Genomic DNA, 25493 nt, shown 5'->3' with positions numbered 1-25493 from the left:
TGGGACTGGCTCAAGTGAAAATTGTCAGTCTGCCAAAAGCTACAAAATTGTCAATTTAACCTCATGGTCTGTGCAAGTGTCAAACTTTATGACTCATGCAAGTTCATATTAAATCAAGAGTTCAGCTAGGTACACATTAGACGATCAGCAAACGATGCAATGGTCATCCAGATTTCCCTTGAACTCCTGGACAAACAATATAGTGCATACACACTGTGCAATCTTCCAACGATATGTCCTTCCCCGCCGCATCTAAATGTAATGGGTCAAATCCTCAGATTGAGCAGCATGTGCAGCAAATCTGAAGATCCGATGGACGATGATGCGAGAACGTGTATAGTGTATACACACTTGATTTGAACGCTTTGCCATTCCAATCCATTGGAATCAGACAAATCATTAAAAATATCGTCCAATGTATACCCAGCTTTAGTCCTTTTTAAAGTGACCATATATATTAGTCAGCCCTCTGTGTTTGCATGCAGCAAGGGCATAACTAGAACTTTGGGGGCCACATAGCAAGGTCTTAAAGGCCCCCCCCATAGGTAAAAAAACACATACATTTGTCCCTAAACAGAGCCCATGCCTGTTATGCCACACAGAGCCCATTCAAGGTATGCCACACAGTAGTACCCATTATGCCACACAGCAGTAATGCCCCTTGCACATTATACCACACAGTAATGCCCTTTAGAGATTATGCCACATACATTAGTAGTAGTGTCCCATATAACACATTATTCCACACAATAGTAGTTCCCCTTGCACATTATGCCACAGAGTAATGCCCCTTATAACATTATACCACAATTTTATGTGGGTGGGGGGGGCACCAAATCAAAACCGCTGCCACCCAGGCTCCCCTTTGGTGGCCCTGTCTGGACCGGCCCACCTTGTGTGTGTGACTAGGTGCAGGGGGCGCGGTGGGGCACAGTGGCAGCTCGGGCTCCTTAGTAGCCGCACCCCTTACACCCGCGGTAGTTATGCCACTGTTTACATGCATGTTAGCAAACAGTGGGGTCCTTTTCATGGTCATGGAATCTGGTTATAGGTGAGGATAATGTAAACAAATAAAGGCTGCAGGTTTATTTCAGGGTCCAGTCTTCAACCCGGTCAATGCCGGGTATCCCAAATAGTAGTTCATATATGAATATTTAAATTATGGGGTTAATTTATCCCTAAAAAGTATAAACATTATTAAAGGTTTGGGGTTTTCCATGACAGTCCTTTAATAGTCATATACAGGTATATAGCACTGGCGAGATATTCAAGGACATTTGTTACTTCAGAAGTTCAGATAAACAACTTGTTTGAAAAAAACTGACTGTACTTGCTGTAATGTTGTGCTGTTATCTCTTGTAAGTTTGTGCTTCAAGGTCATTGTGAAGTTGGAAAACTATTTCATATAAAATTGTCACAAAATTGCCACCAAATTATTTGGTCACTATAAGGAATTTTGACGAAATGAATTATTTACTCAGCACTCTGGGGCACGGCTCTGCTGAAGGCGGACCTAACCAGGTTTGTTGTCACAGGACACAAGGATTTCTCACTGAATGGGCAGCCAGCAACGTACTCTAGGCAGTTATGAGGCTTCTTGTTTACATCTACACATTGGTTTTCATGCATCCATGCTGTGGATGTAAATCCTATAGCAGCATCTTTATCTGTCAGGGGAGAGATGTGGAGTATGTGTCCGGGGATATTCCAAAAAACGCTACAGAAGTGTAAGTACAAAACTTCCAGCTTAGAATATTGAAAACTGCATTGATACATTTAGGCTATATTGTGTTCTGCATCAGCAACAACAGTCTTGATATCAGCAATTATGTTTGCATTATAATATATATATTTATATCTGTAATATTTGTTTAATATTTCATATATATTTATTAACGTCATCCTGGTCTGCCTCAGCACTCTAGCTGCAGTGATTCATGTGCAAGTCTATGTTTGTATTCATAGTGCAAGTAGTTGTCTGTAAGTGGCTATTAGCTTACAGACTGTATGTAAGAGATTAAATCTATTTATACAATGGTCTTAAACTGGATAGGAAGATGTTGGTTATAAATACATTATTTAATAAAGTCAATATTTTGCCGATATTTTCGTAGTTGAGAGACTATCGATAAACCCAGCATGCGTCTAATGGTGCATACACACGGTCAGATTTTTCCTTCAGATCTGAGCGATAACGATATAAAAATCGTTCAGTCGTTCATATCTGAAGGAAAATCTGACATATCTGACATGCCTGAACGATGGACGATGAACGATGCGCGTTCCCGTTTGTCAGATAACGATATCTGACATCTGATGTGTTTGCAGTCAGACTTGGACGATTCCATTCATTTTAATGCAGTCAAAAATCGTTCAATCGTTCAAATCGTTCAATCGTTCATCTGACAAATCTGACAAATCTGACCGTGTGTATGCTCCATAAGTCATACTGTGCATGCCTCAAGGTACATTGCCGTAGTCACTCGCAGTGACTTTTACTGACCGTGCGACTGACAGTTAGGGAGCGTTGGGGGAAGGCAACAGGTTGTGGCGACAAAGAACGCAGGTGCGTTGCCACCGTTTTTGGAGTGTTTCACAGTCTGCGCCCTCGATCCTGTACGTAGTGAAGGTGACTCTGGTGTCTTAGGGCCTGATTCAGTAAGGATCGCTATTGCAACTGCAATAGCGATTACGCACACAGTTCAACTGCGATAGTATGGTAATCCATTGCGATTGCTATGTGGCTGCAGCACTACATAAGGATGCCCACTTTACCTTACACACATCCGTAATGTTTAGCAAGACTGTGAAACCATCGGTAACACTGAGTACCATCGCAGCCTCACGCACACTTGCACAAGCTCTGACCTTACTCAGAAATTGCTAACTTCAGCGCACGCTTTCAGACCTCAGGCTGCGTACGGCATCGCAGTGGATAATATATGCATGCCCCTGCAATCACGTTCAAACACACTGGCACGCCTGTATTTCGCCAACTACCCCTCTCCGTCACCACCCACAAATGGCACTTCCTGTCAATCACTCTGTGATGGGATTGCATGGTTACAGCGATCGCAGTCCCAATCGCAGTAGCTGGTTTGCGTACGTGCACTGCGATGCATATGCCTGCACAGTATGCAACAGTCAGACGATTTCTTGCGTATTAGCAACTGCGATCGTTGCTGAATCAGACCCTTAGTTCCTGCGGCCATACTGTGTAGCCATAGGGTTACTCAGAACTGTGACATACATGCCGACTTTTTCTGGCAGCCCCTTCTGGGAGGGGGCTGCCAGAAGCTAACATAATGCTAATCACTTCTGGGAGGGGGCAGCCAGGTCGGTGCAGCAGGGGGGGTGGGGTCGGTTAAAGTGGTCGGAGCGGGGGCGTGTCCGTGCATTCGCGTAAATGCGGCACCACCACCAGCATTATAATACCGATACTACCGGCATTACAAAGCAGACGGCGGGGCTATGATGGCGCAATTCAGTGTGAATTGCCTCATCACCCCCCCGAAACGCCCACTTTCACATACGGTCACGGGAGGTCGCCGGGGGGAGCGGCTGGTGATGTGGGAGACTTGCCTCCTCTTGCGGGGTGCCAGGAGCAGCACCCGATTTTCAGGGGGCACCCGACAGTCCCGGGAGTGTAGGCAAGTATGAACTGTGATAATCGATTGATCAGTGACCGGCGCTGAGTCTTGTACGCAGATGCTTGGACTTGCCGAGCAGCCGGTGGGCGTCACACTATAAATCCAGGCGGCTGCACAGCAGCTGAGTTCACAGACGCAGCAGTGCTGGAATTAGCGGACATCCCTGAATCAGGCCTAAAATGTCAACATGCTCAGCTTTGCTCTTAGTAAACAGAATAATTCAGTAACCGCAATGTTAGGAGTTAAAGAATTTTATTAAATATTGGGCAAACTTAAGCTAACATAATGCTAATCACTAGATGTAAAGCAATTGAAGACTGTTTTTGCACTGATAACCGCTCAACCACATGATAAAAGTAAAAAAAAAACACTCACTTTGCAGTTTGCATAGGCTTATTCAAATACCCTGTGTACTCAGGGCCTTATTCAGAGCCGGAACTCTATTTGCGAACGGTCATTCAGAAAAAGGGGCCGGCTATTTAAATTGAGTGCTCGCTCTTTGTGGTCTATTGACGCCTCTATGTCTGAGCGAGCGAATGAAACATGCGCTCGCTATTTTGTAAAGACGCCCCCTGGCCGTTCGCATCATACGTCATCTCCGCTATTTATTAGATTAATCGAGTACATCGAAAGGCGTCTGAACTGCTCGCAGTGCTTGTGGTTGGATTTTCCTACTGCAATCATGCGAACAGTTAAGACTAAGAGACAACCAAGTGACGTGGCCGATGACGCTGCTTTGTTAATTATGCACACCCTTAAAACGCCCGTTTTGACCGTTTGGCACGCCTGTGTTCGGATCTCCACTCCCCGTTTTCAAGCACCTTCCCCTGTTACCACCCACAAACGCCTAATCCTGTCACTCAAATTAGCAGGCACTCGCTATTTTGCGAACACACGATTTCCGACCGCACTGACTGGTTGGCGCATGCGCATTCCGACCCATACGCATGCGCAGATGTGCAAACATCGCTTGGAGCAAACGAGCGGCCGCTTACGTGCGTCTCTGAATCAGGCCCTCAGGCCCTGATTCAGAGCCGGAATCTCTGACAGAGCGCTCGCTCTGAATCAGGGCCGTCCCTCTTAATTTTTAGAGCGGCCTCCCGGCCGCTCGTATAGGTGTGGGTGACCACCCACAGCTATAGCGAGCGGCCAGGAAGATGGTCACGATGATCAAGACCATCGCGACCATCGGGCTTGCGACGAGACCCTTGTGGTAGGGTCTCGTTGCCGCAAGCCCTAGAGTGCTTTCGGCTCTATCAGAGCCGAAAACACTCCCACTGACATCACTTGTGATGTCAGTGGGGCTGGTCCCAGACAGTAGGCCCCACTGATGGTAGGCCTCCGTCTGGGCAGCCATGCCCCCTGCACGCCCACCAAAGGGGGCATGCTGTCACTCACCATCGACAGCACACCCCCTTTGTAATGAGACCCGGAGCGGTGGCTTACCCGTCGCTATCCTAGTCTCGCGCATGCACACGACGGAGCTGCCTCCATCGTGCGCATGCGCACTGGGCCAACATCGACCTGCTTGTGAGCACTCAGCGCTCGCGAGAGGGTCTGATTCAGGCCCCCAGTGTGATTACATGATGGCTGTATATAATTGGCATGCAGATGAATGTGGTGGGCATGACACCCTTATCCTGGGCACAGGGGCATCTTAAAAGAGGAGGGGGCCCGTGTGCATCCCCTGTGTGGGGCCCCCTCCTCTCTCCCCGGTTGCTGGCCGGCTACCACAGAAGCAGTAGACTGGGAACTAGAGTGTGCCCAAAGTCTACTGCGCATGCACAGAACACCAGAAAAGTTGCCACGGACAGGTGAGTTTTAAATAATATGGGTGCGGGGCCTATCTGGACCCAGGTGCCCGTGTGCCACGCACACCCTGCACCAATTATAGATATGCGCCTGCCTGGGCACATGGCTGTGTATGGTGTAAGTGGGCAGGTATGTGGTGGGTGTCAGGCCTTTATTCTGCACACCTGCTGTGTATGGTGTAAGTGGGCAGGTATGTGGTGGGCATGACACCCTTATCCTGGGCAAAATACTGTGTATGGTGTAAGTGGGCACATATGTGGTGTATATCAGGCCTTTTTCCTGTGCACATGGCTTGTATGGTGTAAGTGAGCATGTGATGGGTATCAGGCCTTTATCCTGTGCACATGGCATGTATGGTGTAAGGGGGAAGGTATGTGGTGCGTATCAGGGCTTTATCCTGCGCACATGGAAATGTATGGTGTACATGGGCATGTGATGGGTATCAGGCCTTTATCCTGTGCATATAGCTGTGTATGGTATAATTGGGCAGGTTTGTGGTGGGAGTCAAGCCCTTATCCCTCACACATGTGTATGGTGTAAGTTGGCAGGTACATAGATGTAATTTCAAGCCAGAGGCAAGATAGAGTTTGGTTTAATTGGATATTTGAAAATTTTACCTGCATTAATTGATTTAAATGTGTTTTCGGTTTGGTTTTGGATCTGGATTTTTTTTCAAAAAATTATGAAAAACAGCTAAAATCACATAATTTTGACTGTTTTTGTTCCAACAGTATTATTAACCTCAATAACATAAATTTCCAGTAATTTTCAGTCAATTTTGACCACCTCACAGCTCATAATATTGTTTTCATCCAGTTTAAGCCAAAAGGTTGCACGTAGCTAGTTGGCTGACTAAGCTAAGTGACAGTAGTGGGCAGCACAAACATGTGACAGTTCAACTTCCAACATGGCACATCTAAGAAACAGAGTGGCACTGTAGTGGCAGACAGGATGGTTAATAAATTATACAGCCCCATATTAGAACCCAAGAATGTTTTTATTAATCAAGAACTAGATCAGAGGCCTGAGGGAGATGTAATATGTATGTAGTGGTAGGCAGAGAAATTAAGGATTAGTTTGTTTGTAAATTTAAATACATTTTTACATTCCAAAGCAAATTTATGAGTGAGGAGGGGGATTCGATGGGATCTGAGCCCCAGCTCAAGTTTTCCCGCCAGGCTCAGATTCCAAATTGAGGCAAAACGTCATCATCCCGGCATCGGATTTCACTGGTTTTGGATTAGAAATAAGTCCCTCCCGCCATGTATCAGGCACCATTTCACACAGGACTGCTGGAAGGAGAGCACACACTAGCCTGCCAGGGCAGAGATTACTTAATAATTACAACTGGGTGAATATGTACCATGTTTTGCAGTTTAATAAACTATATGACCCCATAGAAGAAACCAAGAATGTTTTAATTAATCAAGAACTAGATCAGAGGCCTGAGGGAGATGGAGTATGTATGTAGTGGAGGTAGGGAAATGCAGGAAAGATTGATGTGTTTGTAAATTTAAGTACATCTTTTTAGTCCGAATCAAATCAATGAGGGAGGAGGGTAGCGTTTTACAGAGAAAATGTTCCCATTCACATCAGTCCCTGCCCAAGTGGAGCTTACAACAATATATGTTCCCTATCACAAGCACACATGCATATACACTACGGTTCATTTTTGTAAGAAGTCAATTATTAACCTACAAGTATATTTTTGGAGTGTGGGAGGAAAACAGACTATCTATAGGAAACCCACACAAGCACAGGGAGAATATACAATCTCCACACGTGATTAGTGTTAATAATTTAACCATAAAAAAAAAAATCAGAGAAGTGCAAAGCATTGTTAAAAAACAAGCAACCAAAATCCCAATGAAATGAATTCCTCAGGATTTAAGGCCTAGTCAAATTGAACAATTAATTATATCTTTTGATTATACTAGTCTTCATCTGCTGAGAAACTGCAGGAAATGGGGCCAATATACCTGGATGACAAGCTGATGATGGATGGCATTGCAAAATACAAAGGAACATGAATGCCCCAGTAACATACAGTACACTGCCTGTCAAACATACAAAATCTTGGCAAAGCCCATAATGAAAAGTGGTGCAAGATGGAATTGTCCTTGGGCCTTCCCACCCACCCTTATGTTGTGTATTAAAAAGGTCATGCACAGTTTAACAAACCAATCACTTCAGTGACAGGGATTGCCACCTTTGTGGCTGAAGTGATTGGTTTGTTTGGGCCCCCATAAATTAAGCTACCAATGTGCAACTAATGGTGTTGTTAATATTCTATAGGGTGGCAAGATGTTGTCATTATCATCCTCAGACTCATCAATGTTTATGTCATCTTCACAAAATATTAATTAATCCCTGCTGGAATCCAACATTACAGAAGACTCTGTACTTTGATGTAATTACCGATAAAGCACTTCCTTGTGGAATTTATAGTTCATTTTGATGAACATAATTTTTCCACATTTAGAGGAAGTAGTTTCCTGAACCGATTGGTGACAATGTTCCTGGCTGTGCTGAAAAGTTTCTGAGTATACATTGGAGGCTAGGCAGCTTAAGTAAAGCAAAGGAAGTTTGTACAAGGGCCTCCAAAATGCATTTCTTTCCTCCCAATAGTGAAAGTAACTGTCTATTTGTACACTCTCATTAAAATAACCCTCCACCATTCTATGGATGGTGACCGTATCAGATTGCGTAAGAGGTGTCACTAATTTTAGGCAACTCTTTTAAACCTGACCAAATGTTAAAATTTAGTGTTAACTCTGAATCATCTGCATCACCAGTGGGTCTCTTGGAAAAGCTCACTTTTTTCCTGGCAGCTGCAGTTGCTGAAGAAACTGAAGGAGGAGAAGTCGTTGTGTCATGTGCCACTTGAGCTGAAAAGTTACTCACCAGGAGCTGTGTTAGTTGTAAAGAAAAATATGACGTACGACTTAAACATGGGATCAAGCATGATCGACAAAATATAGTGATCCAATTTCAAGATCAAGATGTTGACAATCTTTGAATCCTGGCGAAGTGAATAAAGGACTTGATCTACAAGTCTGACATACTTAGCGGAATTGCTTTGTTTCATCTCCTTCTTCAATTTATCAAGCTGTTTTTCCAAAAGTATAATTAGAGGAATCACTTGACTAAAGCTGGCATAGTCTGAATTGACTTCACAGGTGACTACTTCAAATGGTTTCAGCACCTTGCACACGGAAAATATTCTCAACTCAGCTGGACTAAGTACATTCCCCCTCCTCTCCCTATGTCATGGCTTGTTGTTTAGGTTTGGATGGCTTGTTGCTGTTTCTCCATTTGCTGAAACATATAAAGGGGGGAATTCCACCTTGTTACTACCTCTTACTTCAGTTGGCAAATTTTATTTTTCATGCAGCCATGTTTGCTGAATGGCGAAAATGTCCTGACATTTTTCGGGTCACAGACGCTATCTCCTGTACGCCCCTGTAATTTTTTTAAAGATTTTGCAACACCAAATTTATTGTGTGAGCAAAACATGGGACATGTTTGAATTCGCGCAGCTGTAATGTTCTCAAAATACTTGTGGCATTATCAGAAATCACAAATCCCGAGGAGAGTCCAAGCGGGGTAAGCTGTTTTGCAGTGACATCACTCAGTTTTTAGAAGTCTTAGGAATCTGTCAATGCGCAATAAACTGAGGGCATGCTACTCAGATTTTCAATAATAAAATCAGTTATACACCTGTAACTGGATCACATAGAAAAATTGTAAAGTATTTGAAGAGTAACTCCAAGCACTCCCCTCAGAAAGAAGCACGGTATATTTATATAAATTCCATATAATATGCAAAATTTATATCAATTATGAATAAAAAATATTAATATAAATATATCTTTGTCAAAGCAAAACACATCCCTCAGTTTTTCTAAGAGGTTAACACTGCCATACCTTTTACTGAAGCTGGTGATACAAAGAGTAGCCTGCCTGGGAATGATCTGGTGTTTTCTGCTACCTACTGCTGCTGAAGGCGATACACTCATCTAGTGGGCTGTCACAGTTATGTAATCTTTTGTTTGCCCAGTATGGCTTTTCCACATATCTGTGATTAATTGGACAGTGGGTACAATTGCATTTTTCAGGCATTAATTATGTTTATTTTGTTTAATGTTCTGGCACAGGCGAGGAATTGCTTTTCTAGTAAAATGGAATCGAGATGGAATTTGGTAGTGGAGACACAGGACCTCAATTAACTGTCTAAAATCAGATGCATTGATGGTGGATATTGGACTCAGAGCTAATACTAGCATAGCTGTCATGGCGTCAGTTATCAGCTGTGCGACTTGATGACAGATATCATACTTTCTTCCTTTTTCAAAGGAATATTTAACAGTCAATTGTTTTTTTAAACTACTTCTAGTAGTATTCTTGGTCCCCTTCTAGGATGAAGATCCACCCCTAGCAGCAGCAGCAGGCCTAGCGCTCCAGGATTCTTCTGAGGAATCCTGGATAGATGAAGACTCAGCCTTAGCAAATTAGATACAGTTCTAGCTACAAGCATTAGTGAGGATATTGATGATGAAGGTGTTAGTGGCAGAGATTTCAGGTATTGGGATCTGGCTGAGAGAAGGGAGGTAGCTGATGCTGGACTGCTTGTTGTTAGTTATTTAGCATAAGGTTCTGATTTTGCCAAACACATTTCATGAATACAGTATGCTGCAAATGACTTAACAGGGAGGAGGTTCCTATGTGGTTAAGGTTTCTACTTCTACTTACTGTGGCTTTACAAACACAACAGATGGCAAATCAATTGTTGCCAGAATTTGGGTAAAATTAGACACATAAGAGGTGGATTTTTTAATCTTATGCCCAGGCATGACAATGGCCTTCTTCTTATCATAGCCAAGAACTGCTTCCACTAGTACCTGACTTCCAGAAACAACATCCTCATCATCAACATCCTCATTAACGGCATCAGCTACACACATCTTCCTCACCGTGTTGCACATATACAGTAGCATCCTCAATTTCTAAATCAGCATATTTACTTGAGCTGCTCATCCCCACTTTGCAGAGCATGCAGAAATGGTGGAAATCGGCATATCTATGAGTACAGTATCAAAATGGTCAGGCTCACACCTATTACTCATGGACATATTTAGACTCTCCTCAGGGATTTATGATGTTTCAGAAGAACGCAAAGTTTGTTCTTTTGCTTTAGGGTTTTTTCAGTACTGATTTTCCAGTTTTAATTTATTTGACACCTCTTCTAGCACCTGAGTGAGAGGGTCTTGCATCATCATGTGAGGGAGAAGAAGATGCCTGAATAATAGCAGTTGCAGAACCACCACTCAGAAATTAAGGCAAAGGCCTGAACCTTTCTTTGCCACTGTGTATGGTAAAGGGCATGTTGGCAATTTTATTATTTTCTGCAGTCAACTTTACCTTTATTAGAGGTGTTTTATTTGTCCTTGGTGTTGAATATTGTTTTGATTTCAAATGCTTTGACTTAAACCCTCTATGCTAGGGGTGGACAATAAGAAGCCCCCCAGCTGTTGTACAACTCTACAATAAGAAGCCCCCCAGCTGTTGTACACATCTCAGCATGCCCTGCCACAGTTTTGCTATTTGGCCATGCTAAACTGTTGCAAGACATGCTGGGATTTGTAGTTCAACAACAGCTGGAGGTCTGCTTATTTTCCACCCCTGCTCTATGCCCTTGAGCACTTGCTTTAGTAGATGACACTGAAGGAATAGTATCACCCTCATGACTGGAGGCAGCAACTGCATTGCTAGTACTTGGTTGCTGCTCCTGCTGTTCTATTAATTGTTCTTCCTGATCCATATTGACACACAGTGTAGATATTATTAACACAGTGATGCTGAAGCTACTGTGCATTAGTCTTGTATCACGGGCCTGCCTGGCGTTCACTAGTCTGAAAGACACAAATTAATTTAAACAAGTAAAATATGATTTGATTTATTTTTATAACTTTGCAGAAACTGCCTGCAACACACTGTGCAGATAACACGGTGACCCTGAATCTACTGTGCATTAGTTTTCTATCACCAGCCTGCCTGGCATTCACTAGTATGAAAGACACAACTTATTTTAAACAAGGGACCCTGAAGCTACTGTGCTTTAGTCTTGCATCACAGGCCTGTCTGACATACACTGTTCTGAAAGACACAAATTATTTTAAACAAGAAAATATGATAATTTTGCACAAACTGTCTGCAACACACTGTACAGATAACATAGTGATCCTGAAGCTACTGTGCATTAGTCTTGTATCACGGGCCTGCCTGGCGTTCACTAGTCTAAAAGTAAAAAATTATTTTAAACAAGAAAAATATGATTTGATTTTTTATAACAATGCACAAACTGTCTGCGACACACTGTACAGATAATACGGAAAACCCTGAAGCTACTGTGTGCTACTCTTGCTTTACAGGTCTGCCAGGCGTTCACTAGTCTAGACGAAAAAACTCACAAATTTAAAATTAAAATAAAAAAGTTTTTTCTCAAGTTTTAAAGTAGTGGCCAACAGTAAATAGATTTTTTTTATTTACAGGTGACCAACAGTGACCACCACAAACAGTAATCATTTTTTTTTTCCGGCTTAGCGCAGCGCTAACAGCCGTGCGGCCAGCACTTTAGTCAGAGAATGTCGGGTCTTGCGACTAAACACCCAGGTTAAGTCGTGAGAACCAGCATTCTCAAACTTAACAGCGCGCTGAATTGAATCGCTCCGGGAGCTCCCTCCCGGGGCTATTCAACATAGAATTTAACTAAATTGTGCTCAAAGTGCCCACTGGCCCTGCTTGAGACTGCAACACAGCTCCCTCGCTTAGTCCAATCTACACAAACACAGCGCCCCTACCTTATATACAAGGGACACTCTGTGACTGTGCACTGCTGTCAAGCTAAGTGAACTAGCCTTTTTTCTTTCTAGTGCCAGAGCCCTACCTGCACTACCTCCCCCACTGAGTCTCCAGCGTGAAATGGTGGCTGAACACATGGGAGGGACTTTTATATGCAATCCAAAACACAGCGAGATCCAACGGGATTATGATATTTTGCGTAGTTTTGGGATCTAAGGCCCTCATTCAGAGCCGTACGCTCTGAGCAGAGCGCACGCTCTGAATGAGGGCCGTCCTCCATAACTATGGAGCGTCCCCCTGGACGCTCGTATAGCTGTGGGTCACCACCCACAGCCTATACGAGCTGCAGTTTGATGGCCGCGATGGTCTTGACCATCGCGACCATCGAAACTGCGAGCCGGAGCCTGCGGTTGAGGTTTTCAACCGCAAGGCCAGGAGTGATTTTGGCTCTATCAGAGCCAAAATCACTCCCACTGACATCACTAGTGATGGCAGTGGGCCGGCTTCTGACGGTAGGCGTTCCCTTGGGAACGCCCCCGTCATGGAGGCACGCCCTCGGCACGCCCACCAAAGGGGGCGTGCTGTCAATCAACATCGACAGCACTCCCCCTTTGATCAGACACAACGAGCGAAGGACTTTCCTTCGCTCGTCGCGTCTGGCGCATGCGCACGACGGAGCTCCCGCCGTCGTGCGCTTGCGCAGTGCACAACATCGACCCACTTGCGAGCGGACAGCCGCTTGCGAGTGGGTCTGAATCAGGGCCTAAGCCCGATGGAGATAACCAAGTCGGGACTCGGATCCCTTTGGACATGCAAACTTCTGGTGGGTTCGAACCCACTCATCCCTAATTGATCCCCTTGAATATGAGGCTGTAACCAAATGTATGATAAGCTGCTATAACTATATTCACATTAATATAATCGTTGCTGCGGATACATTTATATGTCACATTATTATATAATACAGTATCTGTATTATTTTTAATACATTTTAATCATCTAGTTTACCTTCATCATTTTCAGTTATAACCCCTTCTTATAGCCCAGCTTTATTTTGTCTTTTACTCTCCCTCCCTCTTATGTTCTGCATAGCCCCTTCCTTTTTAATGTGCTCCCGCAGTGCCTACGCTAAATGTAAGTATGCAGCTTTTTTGTTCTTGCTCAAAGTCCTCAGCTCGACTGGGCTCTGATAGGTCAGGTGTCAGTGTCGCGGCCAGGTGCCTGGAGGAGGTGCCATCAGTTGCCATAGCAGTGTGCACCAGCACCCCAGTTACAGGCCTAAGCTGGGCGTACTTTCAGGACACTTAGCCAATGGAGGAGGAACCCCCTCAGGGCTGGCACCTGTTAGCGCCTTATTTGTCTCCAATAGTTCTACCCCTGGGCAGGTATGTGGTAGGTATCAAGCCTTTATCCTGTGCACATGTCTGTGTATGGTGTAAGAAGGCAGGTATGTGGTGGGTATCAGGCCTTTATCCTGTGCACATGGCTGTGTATGGTGTAAGGGGGCAGGTATGTGGTGGGTATCAGTCCTTTATCCTGTGCACATGTCTGTGTATGGTGTAACAGGGCAGGTATGTGGTGGGTATCAGGCCTTTATCCTGTGCACATGGCTGTGTATGGTGTAAGGGGGCAGGTATGTGGTGGGTATCAGGCCTTTATCCTGTGCACATGGCTGTGTATGGTGTAAGAGGGCAGGTATGTGGTGGGTATCAGGCCTTTATCCTGTGCTCATGACTGTATATGGTGTAAGGAGGCAGGTATGTGGTGGGTATTAGGTCTTTATCCTGTGCATATGAGTGTGTATGGTGTAGGTGGGCAGGTATGTGGCAGGGGGAAGCAGTCGGTAAGCCGGCGGACGCAATGCCGACCGCCAGCTTCTCGACTGCTTAATCCCGGCAATGGTGAAATGACAGGCATCGAAATCCCGACGCCTGTCATTTTACCTACGTAGGTCGCCCACGGGGGGGAGGGTTAGGTTTAGGGCCTAACCTTCCCTAAGTCCCCCCAGGGAGGTTAGGGTTAGGCGGCGGGGAAGGGGGGGTTAGGATTAGGCACTTAGAGGGGGGATTAGGGTTAGGCACTGGGGGGGAGGTTAGGGCTAGCCACTTAGGGGGGGATTAGGGTTAGGCACCTGCAGCCGGCAGTCAATCATACTGATTCTGTGGTGGGTATTAGGTCTTTATTCTGCGCACATGGCTGTGTATGGTGTAGGTGGGCAGGTATGTGGTGGGTATTAGGTCTTTATCCTGTGCACATGGCTGTGTACGGTGTAGGTGCTGTGGCATATCTATAATGGGTGCAGGGTGTGCAGGGCACATGGGCCCCCAGGTCCAGGGGGGCCCACACTGCACACCCTGCACCCATAGGTTATTATACTTACCTCTCCGCCAATTCCCGAAGTGCTGCTCCGCAGCGCCGGACTGGTGCTGTAGAGCAGCAAACACTCACTGGGAAAATGGCAGCGGACATTTTCCCAGTGATCTGCACATGTATGTGGTGGGTAACAGGCCTTTATCTTGCGCACATGGCTGTGTATGGTGTAGGTGGGCAGGTATGTGGTGGGTATTAGGTCTTTATCCTGTGCATATGGCTGTGTATGGTGTAGGTGGGCAGGTATGTGGTGGGTATTAGGTCTATATCCTGTGCACATGGCTGTGTATGGTGTAGGTGGGCAGGTATGTGGTGGGTATCAGGCCTTTATCTTGCGCACATGGCTGTGTATGGTGTAGGTGGGCAGGTATGTGGTGGGTATTAGGTCTTTATCCTGTGCATATGGCTGTGTATGGTGTAGGTGGGCAGGTATGTGGTGGGTATTAGGTCTATATCCTGTGCACATGGCTGTGTATGGTGTAGGTGGGCAGGTATGTGGTGGGTATCAGGCCTTTATCTTGCGCACATGGCTGTGTATGGTGTAGGTGGGCAGGTATGTGGTGGGTATTAGGTCTTTATCCTGTGCACATGGCTGTGTATGGTGTAGGTGGGCAGGTATGTGGTGGGTATTAGGTCTTTATCCTGTGCATATGGCTGTGTATGGTGTAGGTGGGCAGGTATGTGGTGGGTATTAGGTCTTTATCCTGTACACATGGCTGTGTATTGTGTAAGTAGGCAGGAATGTGGTCAGCATGAGGGACTTACCCAGCACATATGGCTGTATATGGTGTAAAATTCTGGGGAAAGAGAATTTTATACCGTATGTTGACCATATGACTTAAGGATATTATGCTGGGCACGGTAAGTTTGTTATGTCGTGAACAGGTCTTTAAGAGACGCAGACAGAACCTTATCTTATATGCAAACTAACAAAACAGATTGTGTGAATTCTGACAAAATAGTTATACGAGGAGATGATGTGAACAGGAGGTAAACTAGTTCAGAAAAGTCTGTTTCATTTGAATTATTTTTAACAAATAAACATTTAACTGGATAACAGTGTAACTGAATAAAACAGTTTACATTTTTCTCTAAGAAACTTGTATTTCTGTCAGTGATGGACTGATGTGCTGCTGTCAGTGAGGCGGTGATGTGATGTTGTCAGTGAGGCAGTGATGTGCTGCTGTCAGTGAGGCGGTGATGTGCTGCTGTCAGTGAGGCAGTGATGTGCTGCTGTCAGTGAGGCGGTGATGTGCTGCTGTCAGTGAGGCGGTGATGTGCTGCTGTCAGTGAGGCGGTGATGTGCTGCTGTCATTGAGGCAGTGATGTGCTGCTGTCAGTGAGGCGGTGATGTGCTGCTGTCATTGAGGCAGTTATGTGCTGCTGTCAGTGAGGCGGTGATGTGATGCTGTCAGTGAGGCAGTGATGTGCTGCTGTCATTGAGGCAGTGATGTGCTGCTGTCAGTGAGGCGGTGATGTGATGCTGTCAGTGAGGCGTGATGTGCTGCTGTCAGTGAGGCAGTGATGTGCTGCTGTCAGAGAGGCAGTGATGTGCTGCTGTCAGTGAGGCAGTGATGTGCTGCAGGCAGTGAGGCCGTGATGTGATGTTGTCAGTGATGCAGTGATGTGCTGCTGTCAGTAAGGCAGTGATGTGCTGCTGTCAGTGAGGTGGGCATGTTCTGCTGTCAGTGAGGTGGGCATGTGCTGCTGTCAGTGAGGCAGTGATGTGCTGCTGTCAGTGAGGCAGTGATGTGCTGCTGTCAGTGAGGCGGTGATGTGATGCTGTCAGTGATACAGTGATGTGCTGCTGTCAGTGAGGCGGTGGTGTGCTGCTGTCAGTGAGGCGGTGGTGTGCTGCTGTCAGTGAGGCGGTGGTGTGCTGCTGTCAGTGAGGCGGTGGTGTGCTTCTGTCAGTGAGGCCGTGATGTGATGTTGTCAGTGATGCAGTGATGTGCTGCTGTCAGTAAGGCAGTGATATGCTGCTGTCAGTGAGGCGGGCATGTGCTGCTGTCAGTGAGGCAGTGATGTGCTGCTGTCAGTGAGGCAGTGATGTGCTGCTGTCAGTGAGGCGGTGGTGTGCTGCTGTCAGTGAGGCGGTGATGTGCTGCTGTCAGTGAGGCGGTGGTGTGCTTCTGTCAGTGAGGCCGTGATGTGATGTTGTCAGTGAAGCAGTGATGTGCTGCTGTCAGTAAGGCAGTGATGTGCTGCTGTCAGTGAGGCGGGCATGTGCTGCTGTCAGTGTGGCAGTGATGTGCTGCTGTCAGTGAGGTAGTAATGTGCTGCTGTCAGTGAGGCAGTGATGTGCTGCTGTCAGTGAGGCAGGCATGTGCTGCTGTCAGTGAGGTGGTGATGTGCTGCTGTCAGGGAGGCAGTGATGTGATGCTGTCAGTAAGGATGTGATGTGTTGCTGTCAGTGAGGTAGTGATGTGCTGCTGTCAGTGAGGCGGTGATGTGCTGCTGTCAGTGAGGCAGGGATGTGCTGCTGTCAGTGAGGCGGTGATGTGCTGCTGTCAGTGAGGCGGTGGTGTGCTTCTGTCAGTGAGGCCGTGATGTGATGTTGTCAGTGATGCAGTGATGTGCTGCTGTCAGTAAGGCAGTGATGTGCTGCTGTCAGTGAGGCGGGCATGTGCTGCTGTCAGTGTGGCAGTGATGTGCTGCTGTCAGTGAGGTAGTGATGTGCTGCTGTCAGTGAGGCGGTGATGTGCTTCTGTCAGTGAGGCCGTGATGTGATGTTGTCAGTGATGCAGTGATGTGCTGCTGTCAGTAAGGCAGTGATATGCTGCTGTCAGTGAGGCGGGCATGTGCTGCTGTCAGTGAGGCAGTGATGTGCTTCTGTCAGTGAGGCAGTGATGTGCTGCTGTCAGTGAGGCGGTGGTGTGCTGCTGTCAGTGAGGCGGTGATGTGCTGCTGTCAGTGAGGCGGTGGTGTGCTTCTGTCAGTGAGGCCGTGATGTGATGTTGTCAGTGATGCAGTGATGTGCTGCTGTCAGTAAGGCAGTGATGTGCTGCTGTCAGTGAGGCGGGCATGTGCTGCTGTCAGTGTGGCAGTGATGTGCTGCTGTCAGTGAGGTAGTAATGTGCTGCTGTCAGTGAGGCAGTGATGTGCTGCTGTCAGTGAGGCAGGCATGTGCTGCTGTCAGTGAGGTGGTGATGTGCTGCTGTCAGGGAGGCAGTGATGTGATGCTGTCAGTAAGGATGTGATTTGTTGCTGTCAGTGAGGTAGTGATGTGCTGCTGTCAGTGAGGCGGTGATGTGCTGCTGTCAGTGAGGCAGGGATGTGCTGCTGTCAGTGAGGCGGTGATGTGCTGCTGTCAGTGAGGCGGTGGTGTGCTTCTGTCAGTGAGGCCGTGATGTGATGTTGTCAGTGATGCAGTGATGTGCTGCTGTCAGTAAGGCAGTGATGTGCTGCTGTCAGTGAGGCGGGCATGTGCTGCTGTCAGTGTGGCAGTGATGTGCTGCTGTCAGTGAGGTAGTGATGTGCTGCTGTCAGTGAGGCGGTGATGTGCTGCTGTCAGTGAGGCAGGCATGTGCTGCTGTCAGTGAGGCAGTGATGTGCTGCTGTCAGTGAGGCGGTGGTGTGCTGCTGTCAGTGAGGCGGTGATGTGATGTTGTCAGTGATGCAGTGATGTGCTGCTGTCAGTGAGACAGTGATGTGCTGCTGTCAGTGAGGCGGTGATGTGCTGCAGTCAGTGAGGCGGGCATGTGCTGCTGTCAGTGAGGCAGTGATATGGTGCTGTCAGGGAGGCAGCGATGTGCTACTGTCAGTAAGGATGTGATGTGCTGCTGTCAGTGAGGCAGTGATGTGATGTTGTCAGTGTGGCAGTGATGTGCTGCTGTCAGTGAGGCAGGCATGTGCTGCTGTCAGTGAGGCAGTGATGTGCTGCTGTCAGTGAGGCGGTGATGTGCTGCTGTCAGTGAGGCGGTGATGTGATGTTGTCAGTGAGGCAGTGATGTGCTGCTGTCAGTAAGGCAGTGATGTGCTGCTGTCAGTGAGGCGGGCATGTGCTGCTGTCAGTGAGGTGGTGATGTGCTGCTGTCAGGGAGGCAGTGATGTGATGCTGTCAGTAAGGATGTGATCTGTTGCTGTCAGTGAGGTAGTGATGTGCTGCTGTCAGTGAGGCGGTGATGTGCTGCTGTCAGTGAGGCAGGGATGTGCTGCTGTCAGTGAGACAGTGATGTGCTGCTGTCAGTGAGGCAGGCATGTGCTGCTGTCAGTGAGGCAGTGATGTGCTGCTGTCAGTGAGGCGGTGGTGTGCTGCTGTCAGTGAGGCGGTGATGTGATGTTGTCAGTGATGCAATGATGTGCTGCTGTCAGTGAGACAGTGATGTGCTGCTGTCAGTGAAGCGGTGATGTGCTGCAGTCAGTGAGGCGGGCATGTGCTGCTGTCAGTGAGGCAGTGATGTGGTGCTGTCAGTGAGGCAGCGATGTGCTACTGTCAGTAAGGATGTGATGTGCTGCTGTCAGTGAGGCAGTGATGTGATGTTGTCAGTGTGGCAGTGATGTGCTGCTGTCAGTGAGGCAGGCATGTGCTGCTGTCAGTGAGGCAGCGATGTGCTGCTGTCAGTGAGGCGGTGATGTGCTGCTGTCAGTGAGGCGGTGATGTGATGTTGTCAGTGAGGCAGTGATGTGCTGCTGTCAGTGAGGCAGTGATGTGCTGCTGTCAGTGAGGCAGTGATGTGCTGCTGTCAGTGAGGTGATGTGTTGCTGTCAATGAGGAGGTGATGTGCTGCTGTCAGTGAGGCAGTGATGTGATGTTGTCAGGTATGAAACCCAGCATCTGGTGATGTCTATGCGTTCCAGACTTCAGGCTGTAATTGCCTGCAAAGGATTTGCAACAAAGGATTAAAAAGTGAAAGTTAGATTTAGGATTGTTTAGTTTGTCCCATTACTTTTGGCCCCTTAAAAAGTGGGAGGCACATATTGAAACTGTTGTAATTCCTACACCGTTCACCCGATTTGGATGTAATTACCCTCAAATTAAATCTGAAAGTCTGCAGTTAAAGCACATCTTGTTTGTTTCATTTCAAAACCATTGTGGTGGTGAATAGAGGCCAAAATCTGAAAATTCTGTCAATGTCCCAATATTTATGGACCTGACTGTATATATATTTATATATATTAACAGATGTGCCCGGTTTCACCCAGGTAGACCTTCAATATTTACTACTTCCATTTCCATCTCTCCTCTCCAGTATCACATTAATCCTTGTAAGACACAACCTTTCCCCACCAGTGTGCTAACACATTCCCCTCCCTCACCTGTGTAGTAACACATTTTTCTCTCTCCCCTCTGTAGTAACACATTTACTTCCCTCACTATTCAAATATGGGAGCCACGCCAACTGCCTGTGATGTTTGGCAGCATTTGGGGTGACAGTTGGTGATTGAATATGAACTATGCTACAGCCACGATGAGCCAGTGAGGCAGGATATTGCACAGGGGGGAGGAAGCAATTTAGCCCTTTTTACCCCCCTAGGAGTTGAATTTCGAAAAATCCATTTTTAGTGGGCACCTACGTCATGGAAGGTATATACTGCCCGATTTTCATGTTTCTAGGTCCAGGGGTTTAAGCTGAGTGTTGACAAGTTAGTCAGTCAGTCAGGACATCTGATTTTATATACTGTATATAGATAGATACCCCTAAATGCATATATTAGCTGCCTGCAGATATGTACTCTTTTTTGCAGCCATGCCACCCCTCTCCATATGCTCGGTTGCATAGCCATTGTCATTATTAGTGAGCACTTGCACCTCCCCAATCCTTTGCACTCAATTCTCCACAGCTCACAATTTTGACGACACTCCCTCACTGAATTTGCCTATGTGAGAACTATACACCTCCAATGGTTATTTCTCTGCATTGTCATGCAATGCAAGGCAGCAGAGAGCCAAGCAGGGCCCAGGTATGGGGGCGTGACTAATTCCCCCTACCCTGGCAAAAGAGCGCTACAAAAGGGGTAATTTGTCACCTCATCAGCACTGCAAAGGGGTACATCTGTCCTCCTCAGCAGCTGACCCGGAACCCTCCACCAAGCCTGGGCCCGGGTAAACACTACCCACTCCAGCCCCTCCCAGTGCCCCTGCTTGCGTATGCTTGGCATGCAGAAATTGCAATATATGCTCCACGAGCAAATTTCTGAGGTACATACTGTATGATCAAGATGAGTCATATGGGGAATATACTGTATACAGTATAGGTCTAGAACTGAATCTGATTTATATTCTGTGTGCAGAGCTATCTCACTGGTCAGTTATCTTGTTGAGAATAATTAATGACTTCATTTGTTTGCTGGAAAACATTGCTCATTTTTTTGTAGCACACTTTCCAAATAAAGTTTATTCACCAAGAGGCAGTGTACTACAAGATGGCAGCACACAGTGGCAGAGGCGCCACAATGTTTTTAGTTTGGGGCAGTGGCGTATCTAGGGTATTTGGCGCCCAGGGCAAGATGAAAAGTGGGTGTGGCAACATACCACAAAGGGTATGGCTACTGAAAAATGGGGGGGCTGTCAATGTGACAAGCCACCATTTCTCGTCACTCTGGGAACATTCCCAGAGTGCCCCTTATGCAATGCCTCTAGTAGTAGTGCCCCTTATGCAATGTCCCCAGTAGCAGTGCTCTTTATGCCCCCTATAGTGCCCCTTATGCAGTACCCCCAGTAGTAGTGACCATAATGAAATGCCCCCTGTGGTAGTGGTGCCCCTTATGCAGTATCCCTAGTAGAGCCCCTTATGCAGTGTCCCTAGTAGTGTCCCTTATGCAGTACCCCCAGTAGTGTCCCTTCTGCAGTACCCCCAGTAGTGTCCCTTATGCAGTGCCCCCAGTAGTGCCCATTATGCAGTGCCCCCAGTACTGCCCATTATGCAGTGCCCACAGTGGTGCCCCTTATGCAGTACCCCAGTAGTGCCCCTTATACAGTACCCCCAGTAGTGTTTCTTATACAGTGCCCCATATGCAGTGCCACCAGTAGTGCCCCTTGTACAGTGCCCCCAGTAGTAGTGCCCCTTACACATAAAACACACAGACACAAAGAACACAAAATTATACTTACACGAATCCCCGGTCCTGCGCCCACCACCGTCTGCTCCTCCCATCCCTCTCAGCACCTTGGGAGAGACGTCTCTCCCTTCTCCCACTACAGGAGCCGTAAGGTGGAGCTAATGTGTGCAGCAGCCAATAAGAGTCTGTCTGACTCTTATTGGCTGCTAAAACAAACACACCACCGCCGGGTAGTACATTCACTAGCACTGTCAGTGAATGTACTACCCGGCGCTGGCATGTTTTACTGTGTAGTGCCACTGTCCAACCCCCTCCCCTCCCGCCGCCAGGTTTGACAGCACCCAAGGCACGTACTCCGCTCGATCCCTCCTAGTTATGCCACTCATTGGGGGGCAAGATTTAATTTCATTTTGGCGTCCCTAATTGGGTAACTTGCCACACCACCTACCTGAGGACAGTGGGCCTGATTCAGAGCCGGACGCTCTGACCAGAGCACTCGCTCTGAATGAGGGCCCTCCTACATGAAAATGGAGCGGCCTCTTGGACGCTCGCATAGCTGTGGGTGACCACCCACAGCTATAGCGAGCATCCATGATGATGGTCGCGATGGTCAAGACCATCGCGACCATCGGGCTTGCGACGGAGACCCTGCGGTAGGGTCTATCAGAGCCAAAATCACTCCCACTGACATCACTAGTGATGTCAGTGGGGCCGGCTTCAGACGGTAGGCGTTCCCATGGGAACGCCTCCGTATGGCAGCCACGCCCCCGGCATGCCCACCAAAGGGGGTGTGCTGTCATTCAACATCGACAGCACGCCCCCTTTGGTGCGAGACCCGCAACGACGGCTGTCCCGTCGCTAGCCTCGCGCATGCGCACAACGAAGCTCCCTCCGTCGTGCACATGCGCAGTAGGGCACCATCGACCCGCTTGCAAGCGTCCTGTGCTTACGAGCGGGTCTGAATGACCCCCAGAGATCAGTAAGCATGAGAGGTCTTTGCTTTTGTTGATTTGGCCTACAGTATGTGTGTGGACATCACTGCTCTCTCCCAGTCTTCTGACTCATAACACAACACTAAGAAAGTGCTACTGTGCAGCTCCAGGTACACATGCAGCCAAAATTGCAGCCCTATACAGACAATTGATGACACATATGGGCATAATATAGGGGCACCAGGAGGCATAATATGGTGGCACACAAAATTATTGCATTATATGAGGAACCTTTGAATAGTCACAAAATGTACAGATAGAGTGGTGGCATAATGTGAGGTACCCATTGGGTGCTGACAAGAAAGTGGACAATGGATGTGGAGAGGGAGCTTGGTCAGGGTCCTGTACTCCAAGTAATTTAGCAACATAGCATTACCAGTGTTGGGAAAAAATAAACATCACCTTAAAATGACCAGCTGCTAAGACTTTAAATCTTCATTTTGGCATGTTGGTGCAATAATGAGATCAGTTCTGTGCCTCATTCACACTAATGTTTTGGTTTTACAGATATGACACATTTATTTCCTTAAATTCATATATCGCTTGACAAAATAATCAGCTTGCTTTATCCTCAAACGGCAATAAGAAAAAGCAAATCTAACCGTATAAAGGCCCTCATTCAGAGCCGCTCGTTAGCGGCAGTACGCTCGTTCCGAGCGATGTTTGCACATCTGCGCATGCGTACGGTTTTTAGTACGCATGCGCGAACCAGTCAGTGCGGCCGAAAATCGTTTGTACGCTATATAGCGAGTGCCTGCTATTTTGAGTGACAGAATGAGGCGTATGTGGGTGGTAACAGGGGAAGGTGCTTGTAAATGGGGAGTGGAGATCCGAACGCAGGCGTGCTTAAAGGTCAAAACGGGCGTTTTATGGGTGTGTATATTTAAAACAGCAGCGTCATTGACCACGTCACTGGGTTATTTTATAGCCAGAACTGCTCGCAAATTTGTGGTAGCAAACACCAACCACAAGAATAGCGAGCAGTTCATACGCTGGTCGATGTACTCGATTAATCTAATAAATAGCGGACATGACGTAGGATGCGAGCGGCCAGGGGGCGTTTTTAACAAATAAACGAGCGTATGTTTTGCTCGCTCGTTCAGACTTAGAGGTGTGAACAGACTACAATGTGCGTACGGATCATTTGAATAGCCACCCCTTGTTTTTAAACGAACGACCGCAAATAGCGAACGGCTCTGAATGAGGGCCCAAGTCTGCTACAAGCTTCAGAGAACACACAAACATTTCCTGTAATTTGCTTTGGTATCTGTTTTTAAGGGCATTCTTAGTTACTTTTAATGTATCTCCTTGGGGTCAGCACATATTCCGGGTGTCCTGTCTTTGATGTTCCAAAGCGAGACACCTCTTGTTAACCGTAGTGTTGAATTAGATGTTTGCACGCAACAGTTTCATTGGCATCAATCAAAAGTGGGAAGGAAGTGGAGCATCTAGGTAGAACGTGGTTTTGCCACCAACTGGAGGTGACAGTTGAGAACACTTGATTGGGGAACCCCTTTTAAGGGTTCTAAAAAAATGTTAAAAAGAAAAACCTTCGGATCTCTGCTGTCATGGCAAAACCATCAACTTTTGGTGTCATACCATCAATGGTTGTTAACCATCGATGGTCGATGGCCATTCCTACCTGCGGGTTTATAAATCTGAGAAGAGAATTGCATAAACTGCCAGATTATTATGCTTCTCAGCCTTGATCCAGTGCTTCTCCTGCTTTTACTCTTTGCGTATGACTTTACTGCTCTTTGCCCATCATTGTTGCTATGGACATAACTAATTACCTGACTCCAGCATGCACCAGAGATCCTCCTGGCTCCATCATCTTGACCAGTGTGTCTACTTTAATTTACAGTATCCTGGTCTCGACCTATTTTTCCTGGTCCAAATTTCTAGTCCCTATAAATTTATCTGTCAAAGTTTATACTTAGAACGCCATGGTACCTGGAGAACATTAAAGCTAGCAAAACTAAATACATTAAAAAAAACTTAAGAAGTAATTTTACCTAATTCCTAGGGAAATTTTGTTCTGATCCGAATCATGTCTCCCTGTTATTAGGTAAAACAAAGACCAGAAGCATCACACTGGGTGGTGACACCCGTGCGGTACCTACTAACACCCCTGCTCGTGCCCACTAGGCCACGACACTTTAATCACCCCATTTTGGGGACGTTACTGTGTGTCACTCTCCCATTGTCATCACACGGGGGGCTTACCCAGTGCTCCGGGAGCTGCGGGGAAGCCCCCAGCCTCTCCAGGCAACAGGGGTGTGTGTAATGGATGACACGTGCTGCTAGCCGCTCAGTGATACCATCAGATGGGGTGACACCCAAATAGCAGAGCAGATCTGCTATTTGGGTTTCATGCCCTCAGATGGTGTCACCCGGCATGGCCCGCACCCCCCTAGTGATGGCACTGGCTGATTCAGAGGTGAACAGAGAAGCGGGCACGGCTGCTTTTATTGGGGGTTGCAAGTGCGACCCTATGCACATGCCGTTACAAAATCCTACCCTGGTGTACAGTACATCCGTGCGTCCAAATGTGCAAGTACTGAGGCGCCCACTGTCAGCGTCCATAGATGAAATACCGATTGGTGCATCTCTATGGCAGGTGCAGTTTCTCTGTCCAAGTATAGCACCTATGTGAGCAGCTGAGTGTCTGTGCACACAACCACTTTCACCAACGTGCCTGTGACACACCCATAACACGCCTCTAAGACAGACCATCGCCATGTGTGTGCTCAGCCACTTCCCTGTCACCGCCCAGAAATTGCTCACTAAACTTTCATTACACTGG

General features: G+C 47.0%; 1 protein-coding gene across 3 annotated transcripts in view; it reads left to right on the top strand.

Moving 5' to 3' along the window:
• Positions 1-1572: 1572 nt before the first annotated feature.
• Positions 1573-25493, top strand: part of LOC148501293 (follicle-stimulating hormone receptor-like) — a 180518-nt gene continuing 156597 nt past the window's right edge. For 2 of the 3 annotated variants that reach the window (XM_088450735.1, XM_088450736.1), the window contains exon 1: positions 1599-1727. In XM_088450735.1, the coding sequence (XP_088306861.1) occupies positions 1624-1727 (104 nt within the window). In that variant the 5' untranslated portion in view covers positions 1599-1623. Of the gene's footprint in view, positions 1728-25493 lie in introns of all 3 variants that reach the window. The other variant, XM_088450734.1, reaches the window with a different exon arrangement.

The sequence above is a fragment of the Taudactylus pleione genome, unplaced genomic scaffold (genome assembly GCF_031769625.1).
Source record: "Taudactylus pleione unplaced genomic scaffold, aTauple2 ptg000522l, whole genome shotgun sequence".
Classification (NCBI taxonomy): Eukaryota; Metazoa; Chordata; class Amphibia; order Anura; family Myobatrachidae; genus Taudactylus; species Taudactylus pleione.
This window is presented reverse-complemented; position numbering and strand designations above follow the sequence as displayed.